The 20,623-nt window shown below is 37.7% G+C and overlaps 1 protein-coding gene across 2 annotated transcripts in view; it reads left to right on the forward strand.

Moving 5' to 3' along the window:
• The window catches only part of LOC127810408 (uncharacterized), a 122,538-nt gene extending 102,127 nt beyond the window's left edge, over window positions 1–20,411 (forward strand). For both annotated transcript variants that reach the window (XM_052349889.1, XM_052349891.1), the window contains exons 27-35: window positions 6,833–7,168; window positions 9,016–9,169; window positions 9,330–9,440; window positions 11,522–11,689; window positions 17,526–17,655; window positions 18,729–18,887; window positions 19,004–19,104; window positions 19,196–19,255; window positions 20,042–20,411. In XM_052349889.1, the coding sequence (XP_052205849.1) occupies window positions 6,833–7,168; window positions 9,016–9,169; window positions 9,330–9,440; window positions 11,522–11,689; window positions 17,526–17,655; window positions 18,729–18,887; window positions 19,004–19,104; window positions 19,196–19,255; window positions 20,042–20,245 (1,423 nt within the window). In that variant the 3' untranslated portion in view covers window positions 20,246–20,411. The remainder of the gene's footprint in view (window positions 1–6,832; window positions 7,169–9,015; window positions 9,170–9,329; window positions 9,441–11,521; window positions 11,690–17,525; window positions 17,656–18,728; window positions 18,888–19,003; window positions 19,105–19,195; window positions 19,256–20,041) is intronic.
• Window positions 20,412–20,623: the final 212 nt, after the last annotated feature.

Consider the following 20,623-nt stretch of genomic DNA (forward strand, 5'->3'; position numbering starts at 1 on the left):
TATACATAGCTTCTAAGATATACAAAGAATATTCTATATTCAAAAATACTTCTATTTCTACAATTGATAATGTTGAGTTACATTCGGGGCTCTATATGTTCAACGTGAACAAGTCCTCTAGAAGACAAACTCAAAAGACAGTTGATGGGAAATGCTCTTTTTCAACTCTTAGGTCTAGTAATGATAGTGAAATTATGTTATGGCACTCTCATTTGGGTCAGCCTAGTCTTTTGTATCTCAAAGAACTCCTTACATCCTTATTTAATAAATTTCAATTGATGTTACATGTGAAATCTATCAATTATCTAAGTATGGTCATAATTCTTATCCGCGTCAAACTTACCAAGAATCTCATCTTTTTTCATTAATTCACAATGATGTTTGGGGACTTTCTAAAATTAAAAGTGTAACCAGGGCAAGGTGGTTTGTTTCATTTAAAAATGACCACACTTGTCTCTCATGGTTATTTCTCATGAAAGAAAAATCCGAGGTAGGTCAACTATTCAAAAACTTCCACATCTTGGTTCAAACTCAATTTAATGCCAAAATTCAAGGGGAGAGTGATAATTTTGAAGAATTTTGGTTTTGGGATTTTGAATCATCTCCTGCTACTGTCCTTCCTTCTACTACTCCTAGTCCAAAGTCTCATATCACTGAAAATCAGTCAAATTTTTAGTCTTTGACTGTTCCTTTAAAGTAGTTACAGCCTTTGAGTATTCCTTCAATTGTTAACAACAAAGAGTTAATTGTCTATTCTAGAGGGAAGAAAGATCAAGGACATATAGAAGAACAAGTGCAACTCACTACTAACCATGAAGCTGAACCAAATTCAATTCCAAAAGAGACACAAAAAGGTAACACTGTTTCTCATTCTAAAGAGGTATATTTAGATGATCTTGATCCACCAATTGCCCAAAGAAAAGGTGTAAGGTCTTGCACAAAGTATCCCATATGCAATTTCCTATCTTACAAGAAGTTGTCCCTAGAATATCGTGTTTTTACTACTAAACTCACAGGTATTCAAGTTCCTAATAATATACAAGAAGCTCTATGGATACCTGAATGGAAGCAAGCTATAAATGAAGAAATTAGAGCACTTGAAAAGAATGGAACTTGGGATGTAATCAATTTACTTCTTGGAAAGAATCCAATTAGATGCAAATGGATTTTTACTATTAAGCACAAAGCAGATGGAAGTGTTGAAAGGTCAAAGCTCGATTAGTTGCTAAAGGTTTCGCACAGGTTTATGGTATTAACTACCAAGAGACTTTTGCTCCTGTTACTAAATTAAATACAATTTGAGTACTTTTAACTCTTGCAGTGAATAATAACTAAAAATTACATCAATTAGATATCAAGAATGCTTTTCTCAATGGAGATTTAGAAGAGGCGTACATAGAGATACCTACAAGTCTTAAGGATCAAACAAATTCAAACAAAGTCTATAAGTTAAAGAAATCTCTTTATGGTCTCAAACAGTCTCCTAGAGCTTAGTTTGATAGATTTACTAAAGCAATAAAGAAGTTTGGTTATTCACAATGTCAATCTAATCATACTTTGTTTATAAACAATTCTCCTAGTGGAAAAATATCTATTATTATTGTGTATGTAGATGATATAATCCTAGCAAGAGATTATGAAGAGGAGATTTAGCAAACTCAAGATTTCTTGCAAACGAATTTGAAGTCAAAGACTTGGGAAATCTGAGATATTTTCTTGGGATGAAAATTACAAGATCCAAGACAGATATTGCAGTTTCTTAACGTAAGTATGTTCTTGATCTATTTAAGGAAACTAGAATGTGTCATGATCCTAGGGCTTAACCTAGGATCAGTTTGGAATCGGAAGAATCCGATTCAGCTAAGCCAAGAACAGAAGGGAATTAGGGAGGAAATGGGAAGAATGAGGGAGAGATTAGAAGAAGTTTTAAGGAGATTAGAGAACAGAAAAAAAGGGAGATGAAGATCAAGAAAGGGGAGAGAATTTGGAAGAGGAGAAAATCAGATTCAATTCATTAATTTCTTGGATAACAAAACAAACCATTACAGCAATCTTTTATAGGCATATTTGCCTTCTAACAGCCTAGCACATGCTCCCATGTGCTTCTAACCACTTGCTAAAATATCCCTAACAAACTATTTTATCCTATTACAATAATACCCTTTTATTGATCATAGGGTCATGACAGAATGCTTGGATGCAAACCTTCAGATACTCCAATGGAGATTGTAACTAAAGATAAAGAGAAAAGGAAAAATGCTCTTGCTGACAAAGGAAGATATCGGAGACTAGTTGGTAAACTTATTTATCTATCACATACAAGGCCTGATATTGGTTTTACCAGTAAGTGTAGCCAGTCAATTTATGAACAATCCCACTAAAGAGTGTATGAACTGATTGTATCACAATTTGAGATACCTAAAGAAAACTCCTGGGAAGATCTATACTTTAAAATGACTAAGAAGAGGAATATTGAAGTATTCACTGATGCAGATTGTGCTAGTTTTATTACTGATCGCAAGTCAACTTCTAGATATTGTACTTATGTATGAGGAAACTTGGTAACTTGGTGTAGCAAAAAGCAAACAGTTGTCACTCGAAGTAGTGCAAAGCAGAATTTAGAGCAATGACTCATAGAATATGCGAAGGAATGTGGTTAAAGTAATTGCTCCTTGAACTTAAAGTTGTATCAAGTGATCAAATTAATATATTGTGTGATAATCAAGCTGCTATAAGCATAGCTAAAAATCTAGTTCATCGTGATTGAACTAAACATGTGGAAATAAATAGACACTTTATAAAAGAAAAAGTTGAAGATGGGACTATCAATATTTCCTACATACTTAGTGCTCTTCAAATTGCAAACATTCTAATCATGGCTCTACCTAAGATCTAGTTTGAGGATATGAGATCCAAGATGGATTTACTTAACATTTACAACCCAGAGGGAGTGTAGAAAATATTTAGTTATTCAATTTTGAATTTTCCATTAGAGTGTACAGTTTGTTATAATTTTATTTTTAGGATATTTCTTTTCCTTGTTTGGCAGTTTCTAATTCATAATTGACTCCTATGGAGCAGTTACATATGTACCATATATGTTGCTCTATAATTTTATTTAGAGCAGAGGTCTTTGTTGATCATGGTGGTTCAGTCCCTAAAGAACAATCTACCCTTGCCATAACTTAGACTGGATCCCATTCTAATTGTGGAGGTAATGGAGGGGTTGTCATGGTGACCATTCTAGTTTAGATATCGTATTGGCCCCACCAGGGAGACTTGTTAGGACCTTCATCGTCCCCCACCTCACATGGCCAATACAGCTCAAGTTGTTAGTGACAATTTAGATATCCAGAATTCTACCAGTGGCTATCTCAAAAGGAGAGTACGCTTAATTCCTTCAATTTTATGCTACACAACAAGCTACTTCATCTATTACATCGTTTGCCCATACTAGTAATCCCATGGTATGTTTTACCCAATCCTCTTCTCTCAGCCCATGGATTCTGATTCAGGTTCTACCAACCACGTATCTAGTTTTAATTCTTTGTTCTCTTATACCCATAGCACAAGGTATTTACGTACTATTACACTGGTTGATGGTTCCAAGCCTCAATTAAGGGTATCAAGAGTGCAAAACCCCTACCCACATTGCCCTTAATGCAACATGGAAACGTAATAACTAGTCTCACGTTAAAACTAAGAACGAACCTATTTAGGAGAAAAGGTTTGATATTATTCAAGCTGCCCAATAAACTCAAAATAAGAGTATTTATGGGCTAAACCCTAAACCCTAATTAAATCAAGAAAAGGAAATCCTAATTAAAGCAGGAAAAGGAAATCAAAAGAAAGTCAATCCAAATTAAAATAAACTGTAAGGGCCCTAAAACATGCCTAAACGAGCCCCCCACTTGCAAGACATTATTGTCTTTGCTTGTCTATTTGGTCCAAAAAAATCACTTGTAAGACGTTCCACGTCAATCCTCTCCAGCTAAGAAAAACTCGACCTCAAGTTACCATGAAGATTAGGATACAAGGGTCCATCGGAGGAATGATAGGCATAAAGATCTGCAACATTGAACGTCTTGGAGATACCCATCGAATCTGGCAAACCCACGTGGCATAGGCATCGTCATTAATCTTGTTCAAGATTGTTTTAAGGGCCATATTTCTTGGGTTGCAGCTTACTATAAGTGCCTACTGGGAACATCTCTTTGCACAGAAACACCAACACATCCTCACCTACTGCAAACAACTTCTCTTTGCGATATCGATCAGCAGCTTGTTTATACTTGGAGTTAGCTTGTTTCAGCTTCTGCTTCACATCTTCCTGCATTGTCTGCCATGTATCTTTCCATTCTTGTGTGATATAGGTTTCCTATGTTGTTCCTTTTCTCCTCTATAAGAGGACTTATCATGTACATATGTTCATATGAAGGAATTATTCAGTTTCTTACATGGTATCAAAGCCTACGATTCCTTCCTAGTGTCCCTACACCCTAGTGTGCCTTCATTACACGTCTCTATTATTTCTCCTATTCTCTTTGATCAAGCCTTCATTACTACCTTGTTGCTCACCCGATTGCAAAAGTGAGCATGTCAGAGATTTCAAAAGTCACCCCATACATGGCAACTGGAGAATTAGCCCCAATTGATCAGCCGACCGAAGCTGGAGCCAAAGAGCTGCCTGGAATACATCAATCCTACGACCTAGACAGTAGGTACTACTTGCAATGGGCCTAGCTAGTAAGGACCTTTCTCAAGGGTTGTGGAAAGATCAGTCACTTGACTGCCCCTCCTCCTAAAGCCTCTGATCCTACCTTCCCGGCGTGGGACATTGTAGATTCTCAGATTATGTCATGGTTGTGGATGCCATGCAACCCGAGGTGAGTAAAAATTATATATTTTTGGCTTCAGCAAAAGAGATTTGGGAAACAGTAAAACAAACTTATTCTAAGATCCAAGATGTCTCAGTAATCTTTGAAGTTAAAACAAAGATTAGTAGCACTAAACAAGGGGGCTTGATTGTAACAGAATATTATAACAGGATGAATGGTTTGTGGCTAGAGTTAGACCATTATCAAAACATCAAAATGGTGTGCGGTGAGGATGCTGCCACCCTCAACCGAATACTTGAAAGGGATAGGGTTGTGGACTTCCTAGCCGGCCTCAACACAGAATTTGACCAGGTTAGAGTGCAAATTCTTGGTAGAGAGAGACTCCCTTTCCTTAACGAGCTTTTTGCTATTGTTAGAAGTGAAAAGAATCAGACGGTAGCCATGCTTAGTGAACCCAACTCAGAAGGTTCAGCTATGGTGTCAAATAAAGGAGGAGGAGCAAGGCTTAGAACTGGGAAAGCAGAAGTTCAAACTAAAACCTCCAATAGAGAAGGGCTATGGTGTACTTACTGTAAGAAGCCTAGGCACACCTAAGATACATGATTTAAGCTTCATGGGAAGGAGCTTGTTCTAAGCCGAATGGCAGGCTTCAAAAGCCTGGCATCAAAGAACCAAGCTTATTTATCTAACAAGGGACAAGAAGAGGGAGGACCTGCTGATAAGATAGAATCCATCTCGAGTTCTTATCTTAATCAATTGAGTAAGCTGCCATCTTTGGTAAGGTATAAAGGATCTACTTATGTATTCAAACGAAGGCAACCTACTATGGAAACTCAGCATGCACCAACATCAGTTCCTAGGCAAGGTATGGACTTTATATAGCCTTCAACCTCAGTTCAAACTTCCTGATGATTTAGACCTTCCTATTGCTATTAGAAAGGGGGTTAGAAGTTGTACTTAACACCCCTTAGCCAATTTTCTGTCCTACCGCTGTCTTCCCAAAACCACAAGAGCATCCTAGCATTTGTGGATTCCATTGTGATTCCTAAATCAGTTGATGAGGCTTTAAAGGATCAGAACTGGAGACAAGTTATGCTGGAGGAGATAAGAACACCAAAAAAGAATCAGACATGGGAGTTGGTATCCAAACCAAAGGGAGTCACACCAGTAGGCTGCAGGTGGATTTTTAATGTGAAATTCAAGGCTGGTGGGATCTTAGAAAGGTATAAAACTAGATTAGTGGTCAAGGGTTACACTCAATCCTATGGCATAGATTACCTTGAGACATTTGCCCCTATGGCAAAGATGACTACTGTGAGAATTCTTCTTTCACTAACAGCTTATTTTGGATGAAAGCTACAGCAGTTAGATGTAAAGAATGTATTCCTACATGGAGACTTGGAGGAAGAAATCTTCATGGAATTGCCTCTTGGATTTCAAGAAAGGGATGCAGGGAAAGTCTGCAGGCTCAAGAAGGCTCTCTATGGGCTCAAGGGTTACACTCAATCCTAAATGTGTACACATGTATCTTTCCTTTCTTGTGTGATATAGGTTTCCTATGTAGTTCCTTTCCTTGAGGACTTATCATGTACATATGTTCATATCAAGGAATTATTCAGTTTCTTACAGTATGTCATAGGAGAATATGTTAACACTCATGATAATTAATCTTAAATTTTTAAAATTGTCACTTTAGATGTAAAATGCTGAATACTGTCATAGAAGTAAGCTAGATCGCACTAATGTGATATTTGCTTTATTGAGATGGGTATGCTTTCTTACTTGCATATTGGAGAACAGCCCCTCTTAGCAGAATATGCTCATGTCTAGCTAATATCTTATTAAGCATCACATCCATAAGCATCTAACCAAAAAACTTAGTACAATTTCATTTGTTGATAGGATTCTTTATTTTACAGTTTTTTTGTTATTTGATGAATGCAGACAATCAATATCTTACAGTTGTCTTCTCCAATTTACTATTGTTGCCGCAGGGTTGGTGTAGCAAACTTCATTAGTTTGTTAGTTCAAAAAGTTGGTGTTGATATTAGACCGTTCACAAGCATGCTACTGAAGATTTTGTTTCCGGTCATTAAGGAGGAGAAAAGTGCTTCATCCAAACATGCATTTGGAAATGCTTGTGCAATAGTTCTAAAGTATGCAGCTCCATCTCTGGCCCAAAAATTAATTGAAGATGCATCCGCCTTGCATTCTGGTGACAGGAATGCTCAGATTTCATGTGCAATTTTATTGAAATGCTGTTCGTCCATGGCCTCAGATGTATTGAGTGGATATCATGCTGTGGTTGTTCCTGTTATTTTTGTTTCAAGGTTAGAGTATGGACACTTACTTTTGTTTGTTGCTGTATCAACATTTGTTGCTCAGAGTCATCATCTCAAGATGCGTTGTGCCCTGTTATGTACCTTCATTTTTCTGGTTTAGATCTGTTAATCACAAATGGGTAATTGTCAAACAGATGAATCACGTGTCAAGGATATGAATTATAAAATTAGGTCCCTTTCATATTTTCTTCAGTAGAATGTCATAGAAGTGTTTAATATATAAACATGATAGAGCACTAAACCAACATTTTTCATGCATGGAACTTTTTTTACTGTTTTTTTTTTCATTTTTTTTTGGGTCTTATTCAAGAAATCCATTGAACTGAAACTAAGGAAGAAGAGTTAACTGGTCACATCAACTATTGACCCTAAGGATTTGAAAATGAAAAGAAATGTACTTTGTTGGCACAGGTTCTATGTCAATGAGATAAAGGGTTAAGCGTTGCTAATTAAGGACTCTTCACATCCATCACAAGCCTCACACCTTGTGACTCAAGTCAGTCCATGGGACATGGTAGGTAATGACAATGATAACCCGTACTACACAAGTTAACAGAATGGACACCACATAACCTACTAACTGTTGACCATTTATACTCATCCATTTATGCTGGCTCTTTACCATCACCTGCACCCATTCAAGTTTTAAGGAGCATTGTAGCCTACTCTAGGCTTAAATCCAGCTTATGTAATCTCACTTAAGAGCTTTCAACACACTGAAACAGCAAGGTGTTACAATTTCCCTTCGTTATAAGAACTTCTTCCTTGAAATTTAGCAACAGTTATACCACATTTTCATAGCACTATTCTGATTACCTTCACGATCTCAAATTAAGACATCCCTCAAGGGTATAAAGGTATTCACATCACATAACTAATAAAAGGGGATTTCGATTGATCTCTTAACTCCCAACATACCAGCATCTATCTTGAGGCATAATCTCATTCCATTTACTGTTAACACTGGGCAACATTTCTCTCTTGGTCTTACTCTAGGTTAGGACTCTACTCACATATGCAGGTGTTAATGCATCATCCAAGTCATGCATAGTAAGACACTATCATGCTATCTCACACAAGCAGACATAGAGATGAAAATATTACCTTGCTTCCCTATTCATGACATTCCTACATTGCCTCAAGCCACAGCATAGTACTATTTCGATACTGTTGGGCATCATTTGTTTGCATCAACTGGGGCTGTGTATGTTGCCTCCAATCTTTCCTAGTTGCCGAACAATCCTTAGCTAGATGTCCTAGCTCGCCACATCTGAAACATAGATTCTGCCCTCATGCCTTGGAACTGCTCACACTATGCTTCTATGCCCCATCTCATTGCATGTAAAACAAGTTGGAGTCTTTTCTTGGTTGTATCTTTGAATAAAATACATAAAAGCATATACTTTTGTTGGGTCACGCCTTCATTTGTCCTACATTTTGTGAAATTATAGTCATTACCCACATCATATTCCTTTGATTCTTGGCACTCAACTTATGATACCACACCTAATATTTGCCAACTGAAATTTAACAATCCGGTCTGCCCAAAAAAATAAATTTGGAAGCATACTCCATGCTTGATGTGCCATCCTTCTCAAAATTTAAGTTTAGTAGGGAACAGGGAAGTCTTTTATTATGTTGGAGTGAATGTTAACATTGTTTTGTATTTTTTGAATGTCAAAGAACTTAATTGGAAACTACATATATATCCAATCTCTGATAAAATAAAATTTGTGGAAAAATTTTCCTTTTTTAATCTTTTTTGGCATGCTATCATCATTAGTTAATCTTGAAGCCAATATGGTAGGAAATATAACAAATTAATTCTCTTGCAGATTTGAGGATGACAAGAATGTTTCTACTTTGTTTGAGGAATTGTGGGAAGAAAATATGAGCAGTGAGCGGGTCACTCTTCAATTGTATTTGGGAGAAATTGTATCCCTTACTAATGATGGAATTATGTCATCATCGTGGGCAAGCAAAAGAAAGGTATGTTCCGCCTTATCTTCCCTTCTTCCCACAATCTGAGCCTCTAAATATCACAAATTCTCCACTGCCCTGCAGTTTACTTATCTTGAGATGATTGTTACCAACTCTAGTGATTTCTGTTTTTTTTTCTTTTTTTCACACATCTGACTTGTTCATGCAGTCTGCCCAAGCTATTAGCAAGGTTAGTGAAATCTTGGGTGAGTCACTATCTCCATACATTGAGGTTCTTCTCAAATCTCTTATGAAGGAACTTCCTGGTCGTTTATGGGAGGTAAGAAAATTTGCATTTCTTTATTTACTTATTTCATTTTATCTTTTTAATCAGTTGTGGAACGAAGTCAAAAGTAAATTTAATTGAAGCCACATTTGCTGCAAGGTGGGATCATGTTAGTGGGTCAAAAAGTGTATGTGCATCAATGTCATATGCAGCACATGCCCGTGCCAGCAGATAAGCCCTGGTTTATCACAACTCTATAGTTCTTACTGGGCAATTCTGAATCATGACATTTATTGGTTATGGACTACTATATCCATCTTATTGGAACACACTCTTCATTGAGGCTTTCCTTTTACCTGTATGTAATATGTTACTTTAATCAACTCTACTTCTAATTACTTTTCCATTTTTCTTTTCATCACGTGATCATAAAAAGTCAGCCATTTTCCCTTATTTGCTCATTGACCTTATCTTCTTTCAGTGTGCTTATTGCTTCAGATATTAGCATTTCTTCAATTTCTGTTAGTCAACTTCCCTGGTCTGTCGTTTCTATCTGAACAAGATTCATTGTTAAATTGAACTAAGTACCATAAACAGTTTATCGTTATCCAATAACCTCCAAATTCAAGAATTAAACCCAATGTTTTAGCCACCTTGGCTAGTGGAATACCCCTTGCTTTAAAAATAAAAATTGATGTGCTATCCTGGAATGTGCCTTCTAATACTTCCTCCAAGTTGATGAACACCAATATTGGATTTTCTTCTTTCTTTTTTTTCTACAATATGACAAGCCTTAATCTCACTAAGAGGAGTCAACTACATGAATTCTAGCTCACAAATGATCTCTATCCACAGCTCATATCTTCTATAAAGCCTTTGTAACTCTTATCATACCTAAGAGTTTCCTGCCAAATTTTTCTTTCTTTCTTTACCTCTTTTGCTAAAAACTTTTTTCATTCCATCTACCCTCCTCAATGGAGGCTCTATCAGTCTTCTTCTCTCATGAAAAAATCATCTTATCATGTCTCACACATCTTATCTCGAGTAGAACCACCCTGACTTTATTATGCATAACCAAGTTTTTAATTCAACATTTCTCGTATGGCTGCTTATTATCACCTTAAGTTTATCTTCTCTGTTATGCTCATACTTTTACATGTTGATGCTTTACTATTATTCATGTTTCCATGTTGTACAAGTTGGTTTCACAATATCAACTATGTGATGAACAAAATAAAACTAGAATGAAATATATTTTTCCATTAGTCATTCAAGTTGCAGGATACTTGTCACTTAGATAATTTTCTCTTGTTAAACTTAATTACTATCTTATCTTTCTGCTAATCCAAGTATAATCATATCTCAATTCTGTAACAAAATATTCTTTCTTTAGACATTAATACCAAATTGTCTACTGCAGCCTTGATATATCCGTTGGGAAATGTTTTTTGTTCTTTCATTGTGTTCTTGTCTTTCACCAACTTGTGGAATACTTACCAGTGAATGAACTCCCATTTACTTTCATTGTACATACATCCTTTCCATGTTTTAGGTTTTAAAGGGTTTGTACTTTAGTTTCCCTCCCTTTGTCAACTATCATTGAAGCTCACATGACAGATTCAAGACCCAAAAATACCCTGGTCATTCCAGTGACTTGTTCTATCTCAAATTTCATGTTAAGTCTCCGGCTTCATTTGTTTTCCAAATAAAACAGCTGTTTGTATAAATCATATTCCCTGTGTTTATCTAGTTGTCTTTTTTATGTTTCATCCCGTATTGAAGAGTGTCCTCCAATGTCTCTTTCAGTTCTCAGCTGTCTTGCTCATATTTCTCTTCCTCATTTTGTTCTGGGTGCATATATATTAATCTTTAGTATTGTCTCCCCTTTGTTTCATGTTTATCAAGGGCCAGGGTACTCTTTTCTTATTTCTAAATTTCTCCTCCCCCTCACTCCAACCCAAAAAAAAAAAGGGTTATTAGTTTTTAAGATGTATGTTTCAATCTTTTTGGTGGTGAATTTGCTTCTAGGTTGTACTAGTACAGCAAGGTTACTGTACATTGTTAGCTTATCCACACACACACAGATTATTGTAGATTGGTTTACTAGTTTCCTGTTATTGTCAATATGGTGACAGGGGAAGGACGCTTTGTTATATGCATTAGCTGCTCTGTGTACTTCTTGCCAAAAAGCAATATTAGCCAATGATCCTACCACACCAAATGCTGTTCTAAGTCTGATGGCTTCTGCATGCACAAAGAAAGTCAAGAAATATCGTGAAGCAGCTTTTATCTGTCTAGAGCAGGTAAATATCATGTACATATTGGAAAGTATAATTCACTTGGTCTTTCATTTATCTACTTTATTATCTAGAACTCATTTAAAAGATAAAAAAAAAAAGAAGCAAAACTGTCAGAATTTAACATAGCTAAAATCCATTTCTATTTTCCAAGTGTTTGAGCTTCCAAGGAACACCTGCTTGCTTCTCCCTGTATAGAAAAACAAGAATGCTAACTTCTTGTGATGCCTTTTTACATATCTTATCTGGTGAGAAAATCAATTCATTTGGTTGAAATGAACAAATTAACTAATATGAAATATAAAACTAGCCACACATGCATTTTGAAAAGTATATAGCCTGCTCCATCTAAAACTAGGAAAAAGTTGAGTGCTTAGCAAATGGGTAGTTTTAAGAATTTCTTAAGATGTTACCTTTTTCTTTCTTTTTATTATCCTCTTTATATATAAAAGAAGGTGGGGAGGGGAGGAGCAGGACAGCCTACCTAATGTGACAATGGCCTACCCCCCAAGGACCCATAAAGGATGGAAGCTCTCCTAAAAGATTTGAGCCATAGCCTGACCCCAGCCCCGTTAAGGGCATATGATGGTGTGGGAGGTTGTGACATTTTTTAACACTCAAGAGTTGCTCTCCCAGGGATTGAACTTGTGAATCTTATGTATAAAATATGTCTCTCAAACCACTAAGCCACCCCCTCAGGGGCCAGAACTTTCACTTTTCTTGCTTTCCCATATTTGCAATAAGTATCACAAATATATAAGGAAGTAAAGTTTACTCAGGTACTAAATCAAAAGTTAGACCAGGTCGTCCAATTTATAAGAATGTGTAAAGAAGGAACAAGGAAGTCCTTTATTTTCTTTTAGAATTGGGTATCCAATGTCTCCGATCTTAGTCCAAAAAAAGAGAAAGCGGAAGGAAATAGAAAATTTTATGTTAAAGTGCAGATACAATGATCAAAGAGATTTGCTGGGTCTATAGAAATTGCTTCCATATTATATTGACATGCAAGTGTCCTCATTATACCTTTTGCAGAAGATACATTAATCTTGTTGGGTTTCTTAATCTGTTTTACTATTAAAATCCTATCAAACTAGGAAGCTAAATTAAAGTAGGAAATAAGAACTTAGGACTCCTATCATCTGAAGTTCCTGAACAACTAAATTCTGAAATAATTAGAATTCTTCATCCTCGTCATTGTGTCTGTGAATGTGCAGAATGGAAGCAAAAGGTTCAAAGGGTGGTTAAAGTTTCCATAACGGACACTTAAAGGAGGATTAGCCTATTAGAATAGGTTACCATCACTTTCTAGAGTATCCTCATAGAAGTATGTGAAAACATGGTGTTGAGTCACATCCACTCACTGACACTTCAAAGTTGGAGGAATATGCCTATTAGAATATGCTACCACCACTTTATAGAGTGTCCTCCAATGGAGTAGTGGTGAAAACAAGGTGTTGTGTCACACCCTCTTGAGAAAAAAGCTGCTTCTTTGAGTTTCCATTTATAAATTGTGGGGTATGCTTATCCAGCCAATGATATTAACGCTTGATTAGTCACTGAGTGAATCACATTTAGCTTGCCACGTGCCACAAAACCAATGTCAACCTTCTTGCTGCTTTGGATCAACAGGCTAAATCACCTTGTTTGATTGGGGTATATTTCTGACTCTCTGACTGAGAATGAAGGTAAAGCATTCACGATTTGGCACCAAAAGGAATAGGGCATTTCAAAGGGTTCAATCATGAATATCCCCCGCCAGTTAGCTTTCCTCTAGAGCAGCATCTCCTGGGTGGGGAGGACTCCCCTTCAGCCCTTCCAGGTCCTGTCTTCACTCTAGCAGGTATCAAGATCAAGATGCAAGTGTCTGAACAAACCGACCAGGAAGCAACCCTGTGTCAAAGTATAGTAGTAAATAGTAACGGTGTCATTTTGGGAGGAAATATAGTTATTAGCCACACCTAAAATGGATTTCAAATAGCAATAGATGATAGTGTCAATGGCCTCATATAATTTATGAGTACTACTAAAAGTATATACACTGGAAGAAGCTGAGCTAGATCTATTTTAGATACAATATCTCTAACCTCAATAAATTATCCTGCAACTCATTTCCCCCAATTTTACTTTGTTCTACAGGTGCTTATGTGATCATATCCAGTTGATTAATTAACTTGTATGAAAGCAGTGTTAAAGTTTCTCACCAGTCCTGGGACCAATTCAAGTTGTTGTTTAGACCTTAGATATTCTTTTTTTCTCATGGCAAATTAGATGAATTTGAGACTGTTTAGGAGTTGGCATAAAATCTCTCTACAGAGGCGCTTGTTGGAAGTTCTTACATATTGCCAATACTAGGACTAGTTCAAGTTGTTATTTGTTTAGATCTCATGGATTGTATAGGAAAACATTAGACCAGTTAGAGATGGTTTAGAAATTGATTTTACAGCTCTCAAGATAAGGTCTAACATCCATTCATGTGGCACAAAATTGCTGAGGAAAAGAATACAATTTTAGACAGCTTCAGAGTTGGTCGTTTCTTTTTGTACTATCATGCTTCTGTGCAACGTTTGAAATAAGACGTAAATCTCTATGACTTTGTACTTCATGAAATGTTGTAAATAAAATATCTTCTTGGTCATAAGTAGAGTTGAAGCTACAATTATGAGCTGCTGTAGCTGGCTGCCATTACTGATGACTGCTGAATTTTTTCTGTTAAATGGGGCAAACAATAGCTTTAATGGTGGTGAGTTTTTGATAAATTTGAGTCAGTTTGGACTTGGAAGCTCTTAAAAAGAGGAAACCAAGCTTCTCTTGAATCCCTAACTACAAACAAGAGTTCAATACTTGCCCTACCATCCTGGAGAATCTCCAAACTACGAAAAACTTGTGGTTGTTTTGATTACTCATTAGGCATAGAAGATTAATCTTGAAATGAGTTCTACTCAAGAAGAGTGCTAATTCTAGTCCAGTTCTCTGTTGACTCATTTGTTATTGTGCATCTCAACAATCTAGTAATCCGTGAAGAATTGTGTCATAACAATCAATGTTGTGAAGCTCATTAATAGGTTGACACACTTCCAAGTTCTTCAATCGAACACCTGAGGCATTAGGGTACTGATAGGAACCAAATTAGAAAAATTCAAACAGCAAGCAATTATAAACAACTATCAGGATTTCCAGCCAAGAACAAGACCACCCAGGGCATTCGAGAGGCCCTTAACTCTCTCAAGAACTCAATACCATCCCCCCCCCCCCCCCCCAATATTCTCCTAGCCTCTCTTATTTATAGTTTGTTATCCAGCGACACTCCCCTCCAACGGCCTCATCTATCAGCCATGCTCCCTTGGCTGCTCTTCCCCTTTTTGCCCTTCAATTGTTTTTGTCACTTTCCCCCTCTCCCAATATCCTATTATGCCCCCTGCTTTTTCCCTTCTATTTCTTTGCCGGTACATGTGATTAACAAGGGTCCTATCATTACTTCCGCCCATGAAACTCACCTTGTCCTCAAGGTGAAAAGTAGGAAATTGTTGCTAAATCGTAGGGCTCCCAGGTGGTCCAAGACCCACTTGGGCTTGGAGTATGTGAATCTTGTCTTCAATTTGCTAGGCTATCTCCATGATTTGCGATAGAGCTAATGGCCGTAACACCCTAACTTCTGCCCTGATTTTTAGCTTCAACTTGTTAGCAAATGTGCCCTCCAGTATGGCCACTGAAACTTCTCCCACCCGAGCCGCCAAAGTCTCAAAGAGGAGGCAGTATTCCCGCATGGAGTCATCCTGCCTGGGGGCTAACAGCCTCTCCTCCATTGATCCCTCCTGTGAAGATCGAAATTGTTTACTTAGGTGGATCTTCAGATCCTCCCAATTTCGAACTCCCTTTTGTCGAGTATCCCATTGAAGCCACGCCACAGCCCCTGCTTCGAAACACAGAGCAGCTGACTCGATTTTCTCCTCCTCGAACAGTTGATTGATAGAGAAATATCTTTCGGCTCGAAAAATCCATTCATCCAGATTTTTCCCTTCAAAATTCAGCATCTCCAGCCTTCTTCCCCGCACTTCCAGCCGCCAATTTCCTCCAATTCCACCCTCAAACTCCCTGCCCATTTCGATTCCAGGTGATCCCTCAGAATTCTGGGTAAATTCCGAAGGTCTATCTCCCTCCTTCGCTTTGCTCTTCCGCTCTCGCTCTTGATCCGCCCACTTTGTCCTCGAGTATGCGAACTGGTCCAGCATGATTGCTACCTTCTTTTTCGTCGATGCGAACTGGTCCAGCATGATTGCTACCTTCTTTTCCGTCGATTGCATCTCCCCTCTTCTAGCGTCGACTCCCTTCTGCATCCCCTCCATCTTATCCTTGATCATCTGCTCCAGCCCGATCGGCCTCGACACCCTCATCTCGGCTCGGATGACCGGCTTTAATCCGTTGATAAAGTGGCCCTTGACAGACCCCCACTGTCGAAGCGCAAGGAACCTCTCATCCACCGTGCCTTCTTGCGCAGTCCTGAACCTATCCCTCAACATCGCCTTGAGCTTCTTCCAGCTCCTCACCCGTCGTCGTCTTTGCTCCCACTGGAACCACGACAGAGCCGCTCCTTCAAAGCATGAGGTCGTTGACTCCAACTTCTCTGCATCAGACAGCTGGTTCACCATGAAGTAGCGCTCAGCCCTAAAGACCCATCCATCTGGATCATCTCCCTCGAAGATGGGTATTTCCAGGCGTCTCCCATGATACTGCTGCCTTCCGACACCATCGACCCAGTCGCCCCTTTCGCCACTTCTCCCTCCAGCTACTGGCGTTCCCTCCCTTGACAAGGGTGAACCCGCAGGTTGGTCTTCCTTATCTCGCTTCCCTTTTCTCTCTCTCTCTTGCTCCTCTCGTCTCTCCTCATTCTTCCTCTTGCTCTTGCTCGCCCGCTCTTGTTCTTCCCATCTCGCTTGCATCCTCACGAACAGCTCTTGCAGGTTCACTAGGTGTCTCTCCATCTTTTGAAACGCACTCCTCATGGCATCATCTCCCAGTGGAATGCCTTCCACCCTTATCTCCAAATCACCGACTGGATCAGTCAAGTTCACCTTTAGGATCGAAATGCTCTGATACCAAATTGATGGGAACCAAATTAGAAAAATTCAAACAGCAAGCAATTATCAACAACTATCAGGATTTCCAGTCAAGAACAAGACCACCCAGGGCATTCGAGAGGCCCTTAACTCTCCCAAGAACTCAATACCAAAATCCCCCCCCCCCCCCCCCAATATTCTCCTAGCCTCTCTTATTTATAGTTTGTTATCCAGCGACACTCCCCTCCAACGGCCTCAGCTATCAGCCATGCTCCCTTGGCTGCTCTTCCCCTTTTTTCCCTTCAACTGTTTTTGTCACTTTCCCCCTCTCCCAATATCCTATTCTGCCCCCTACTTCTTCCCTCCTATTTCTTTGTTGGTACATGTGACTAACAAGGGTCCTATCAGGTACCCTTTAGGATTGAGTAGTCTACATTATTCAGTTCTTGATAGCTAATTACTTTACTAAACTATGTTCTGATTTACCCTATTTTAAGTTTTCATGTAATAATTGTGCGTGCTTATTGTGTGGCTGAAATGATTTATTTACATGTAATTTATCATTGGATTAATTGGTTAATTGGGTTAAACAAACAATTCATTCAAATTAGGCAAATTTATTTATTCTCAGACGGTTTTTCCAAATGACATGAAAGAGGTTAGTGTTCTTTTGTTTTCATGAATTTCTCATGTTGGGGCTATCTCTTATAATATTGCTTGAATATAATAAGTTCCACCCATATTTCTTAGGAAGACATGTTAGCTTCTCGTGCTTTCCGTTTTTTCAGGTCGTTAAAGCCTTTAAGAACCCGGATTTCTTCAATATGGTCTTTCCATCATTATTTGAGATGTGCAGCAATTCAAGTGCCCCTACCAAATCTGGTCAAGTAGCATTGACAAGTGATGATGTTAAATCAGGTAATTACATGCTAATATTTTAATTCAAGCTTGGTCTCCAACACTTGAGTCATCTGTGAAAATGTAAATAATGCGAGAATGATATGGCTTTCCTGAAACCATAGTTTCTAATTGAGATTTTCAATTCACTAATTATTTTTGGAAAAACCTATGGCATTCTGTAAGCATTAAACTGAAATTTTTCACTTCATATCATCTAGAAACAGATGGACAGACTAGGGTTGTCAACCAAAATCTAGGGAATTTGAGTTTCTAGGTGTGACATATGTCTTGTGTGGCACTCCATCTGCAGCCAACGTGGGATGTAACATTCTTCCCTCCCAATCACATAACCCCCAGGAGTGGCAGGGACCACCCTAGCCCAAGTTTCCTTGACTTTGGTGTCTCCAATGGGGCCGACAACAATAGTGTGGAATGATGATACACCATTTGTAACGCCATGAATCCTCACCCAAAAGTGCTAGAGTGGCAATGTAGGATTTAGGTCATGACATGCATTAAGGTGGCATTAACTGATTACATTTGTTGAGAAATCATTAAGTGAGTGATTTCCTGTTTTAATTCCTTACTCATATGTTTGGTCAAAGGTAGATAATTAACTTCCAAGGTTAAAATTCTCTACTCATCCAAACATAACATAGCCAATATTTTTTTCATTTTAGTTGAATTCACCAAAATTCCATATGATTTCAAATTTATAAAATATTATTAGTGTAAATGTGACCAAGCATATTACCAAAATAAATTGAGAAAATTCAATTTCGCATATGAAATAAATTTTAACAGATTATTAATAGTTTAATAGTTCAAATAATTATTTAGTCAAACAAACCTTCCATACATGTAATCAATCAATCACATACGGACGTAGAAGTGCAAATTTTTGGAAGAAAAAAAAATCAGGTGAATACGTGCAGGTCTTAGTCGTGATTGTTCCCAACTACCAAGAAAGTTCAGGAGTATTGCTTCTTGTTCCTGTTTCTTTCATTAAATGTAGTGCTGTAGAATTCGTAAATTGAACAGAAGGGGTTTAGTCTGTACAAGTTGGTTCAGGCATTACTTTTTGGCTTCAGAAAAAGACAAGACAGAAGACACTTCCATTCCTCATGCTAAGGTTGTTGACTGCATTACTTCATGCATCCATGTGGGGCGTGTAAGTGATATTCTTGAACAGAAGAATAACCTTGTCAATGTCATCTTAATTCTGCTGTCACCTGGTTTTCCTTGGACAGGTATTTTCTGCATCCATTTTTTGCTTTTTGCTTTTTTCTGCTTTCTTTTTTCCTTTTTTCCCCTTATTTTACAACTAGGAATTGTTTTTAATAAACTATGGTAATCTTCTGAGCAGTCAAAACGTCAGCCTTCTTGTTAATAAAAGAACTTGGCTCAAGGCTGCACAACTCTGAAGAAGCTTCCTTGCAAGCTGCTATCACTACTTTCGTGCATGAGGTACTGTCATAGTCCAAGGATAATCTTTTCATTTTGCCAGCTAAATATGCTATTCTGTTGGAATCTAATTTGTTATTCTGTTTTTCTGTAGTTATTCTACTCTGCATCACCTAAGGTTGTTGAATGCATATACGCAATCAAGATTGCCCAGGTATGTCCATTTTTCTGTTTATTCTTTTGCCACATACTCTTTAATAATAATTAACACTACTTTTCCTTGGTATTTGGATAAATAACTTCAATATAGACAAACGGCTTCAAAGTCGAGATAGTTCATAAATCATCATTATTTTTCACAATCCTTAATCCTACTAGGTAAGGTCGGTTATATGATCTTTAGCACTCCACTTATCTCTAATCATGGTCATATCTTCTATAAAGGCCATTATATCTCATGTTATATATATATAAAGCCTTTTTGGTCTTTTTCTACGTCTTTTATTTCGAACTTTTTCCATTCCGTTTGCTTGCATCTTAGGTGCATCTATTATCATCTTCTTCTCATTATTTGGATCATCTTAATCACATTTGCACATCTTATCTTTAACAAGCACAACTTCAACCTTGTATCAGATAATTTCAGTTCTAGTATTGTCTTTTCTTGTATAATTTTACATACATCACAACATATTCATCCCCGTCACAGCGTTGGTACTTACCTGCCCAACATTTTGAGTCAATACAACAAAGATGATCTTATAGTCATCAGATTAAACTTTCCTTTTACCCTGAAATGGATTTTAGGGTCATATAGCTGTGTTTTCCTGGAAAATAACGTAGTTGTTCCGAAGCGAAATAGCTAATGCCTTCTGAAACCCCCAACACCCCCGGGGCCAAATTATCTGAGTGGCATTCAATTGCTGGACACAATTACGATACTATTAGGAATGATGATTTTTATGAACCCATTTGATATTTTACTAATTGCATGATTCAGGTTCATATCGCTGCTTCGGAGTGCCTTCTGGAATTAACTGAGCTCTACAGCGCCAATCCAGCAGTGCACAGGACAGAAATAAGTTTTAAGAGTGAGCTTCTTCAACAGCTCGCAGCGGAAAAAAATGAGCAGGCAAAATCATTGCTAAAGAAATGCATTGACATCCTTGACAGCCTAGAAAGAGAACGCATCCACATGTCCTAACTTCTTCATTTTCCTTTTCTGGAAAATATATTATAGCGTCTCATGCACTAACACTTGAAAGTTTAAGCCTTGTCAGTGAAAAGAAACTACAAAGAGTGATACCCCATCGCATGGGTTATATTTTTACTTGAAATGGGTATCAGCAGCTCAGTTCCATTCCTTTTTCTTTTCTTTTCTTCTTCGTGGTGCTTTTCTTTTTTATTATTATTATTATATATTTTTCGCAAGTTATCAGTAGGGTACTCCCATGAGGACACACAGAAAAACTGAGTGATTAATGTATTTTTAATATATATGGGATTAAGATTTAGTATGATTATTATTAATATATATTTTTTTAATTTACTGAATCTAGCTCATTGAGGAGATCACTAACTG

This window comes from Diospyros lotus, chromosome 1 (assembly GCF_014633365.1).
Source record: "Diospyros lotus cultivar Yz01 chromosome 1, ASM1463336v1, whole genome shotgun sequence".
Lineage (NCBI taxonomy): Eukaryota > Viridiplantae > Streptophyta > Magnoliopsida > Ericales > Ebenaceae > Diospyros > Diospyros lotus.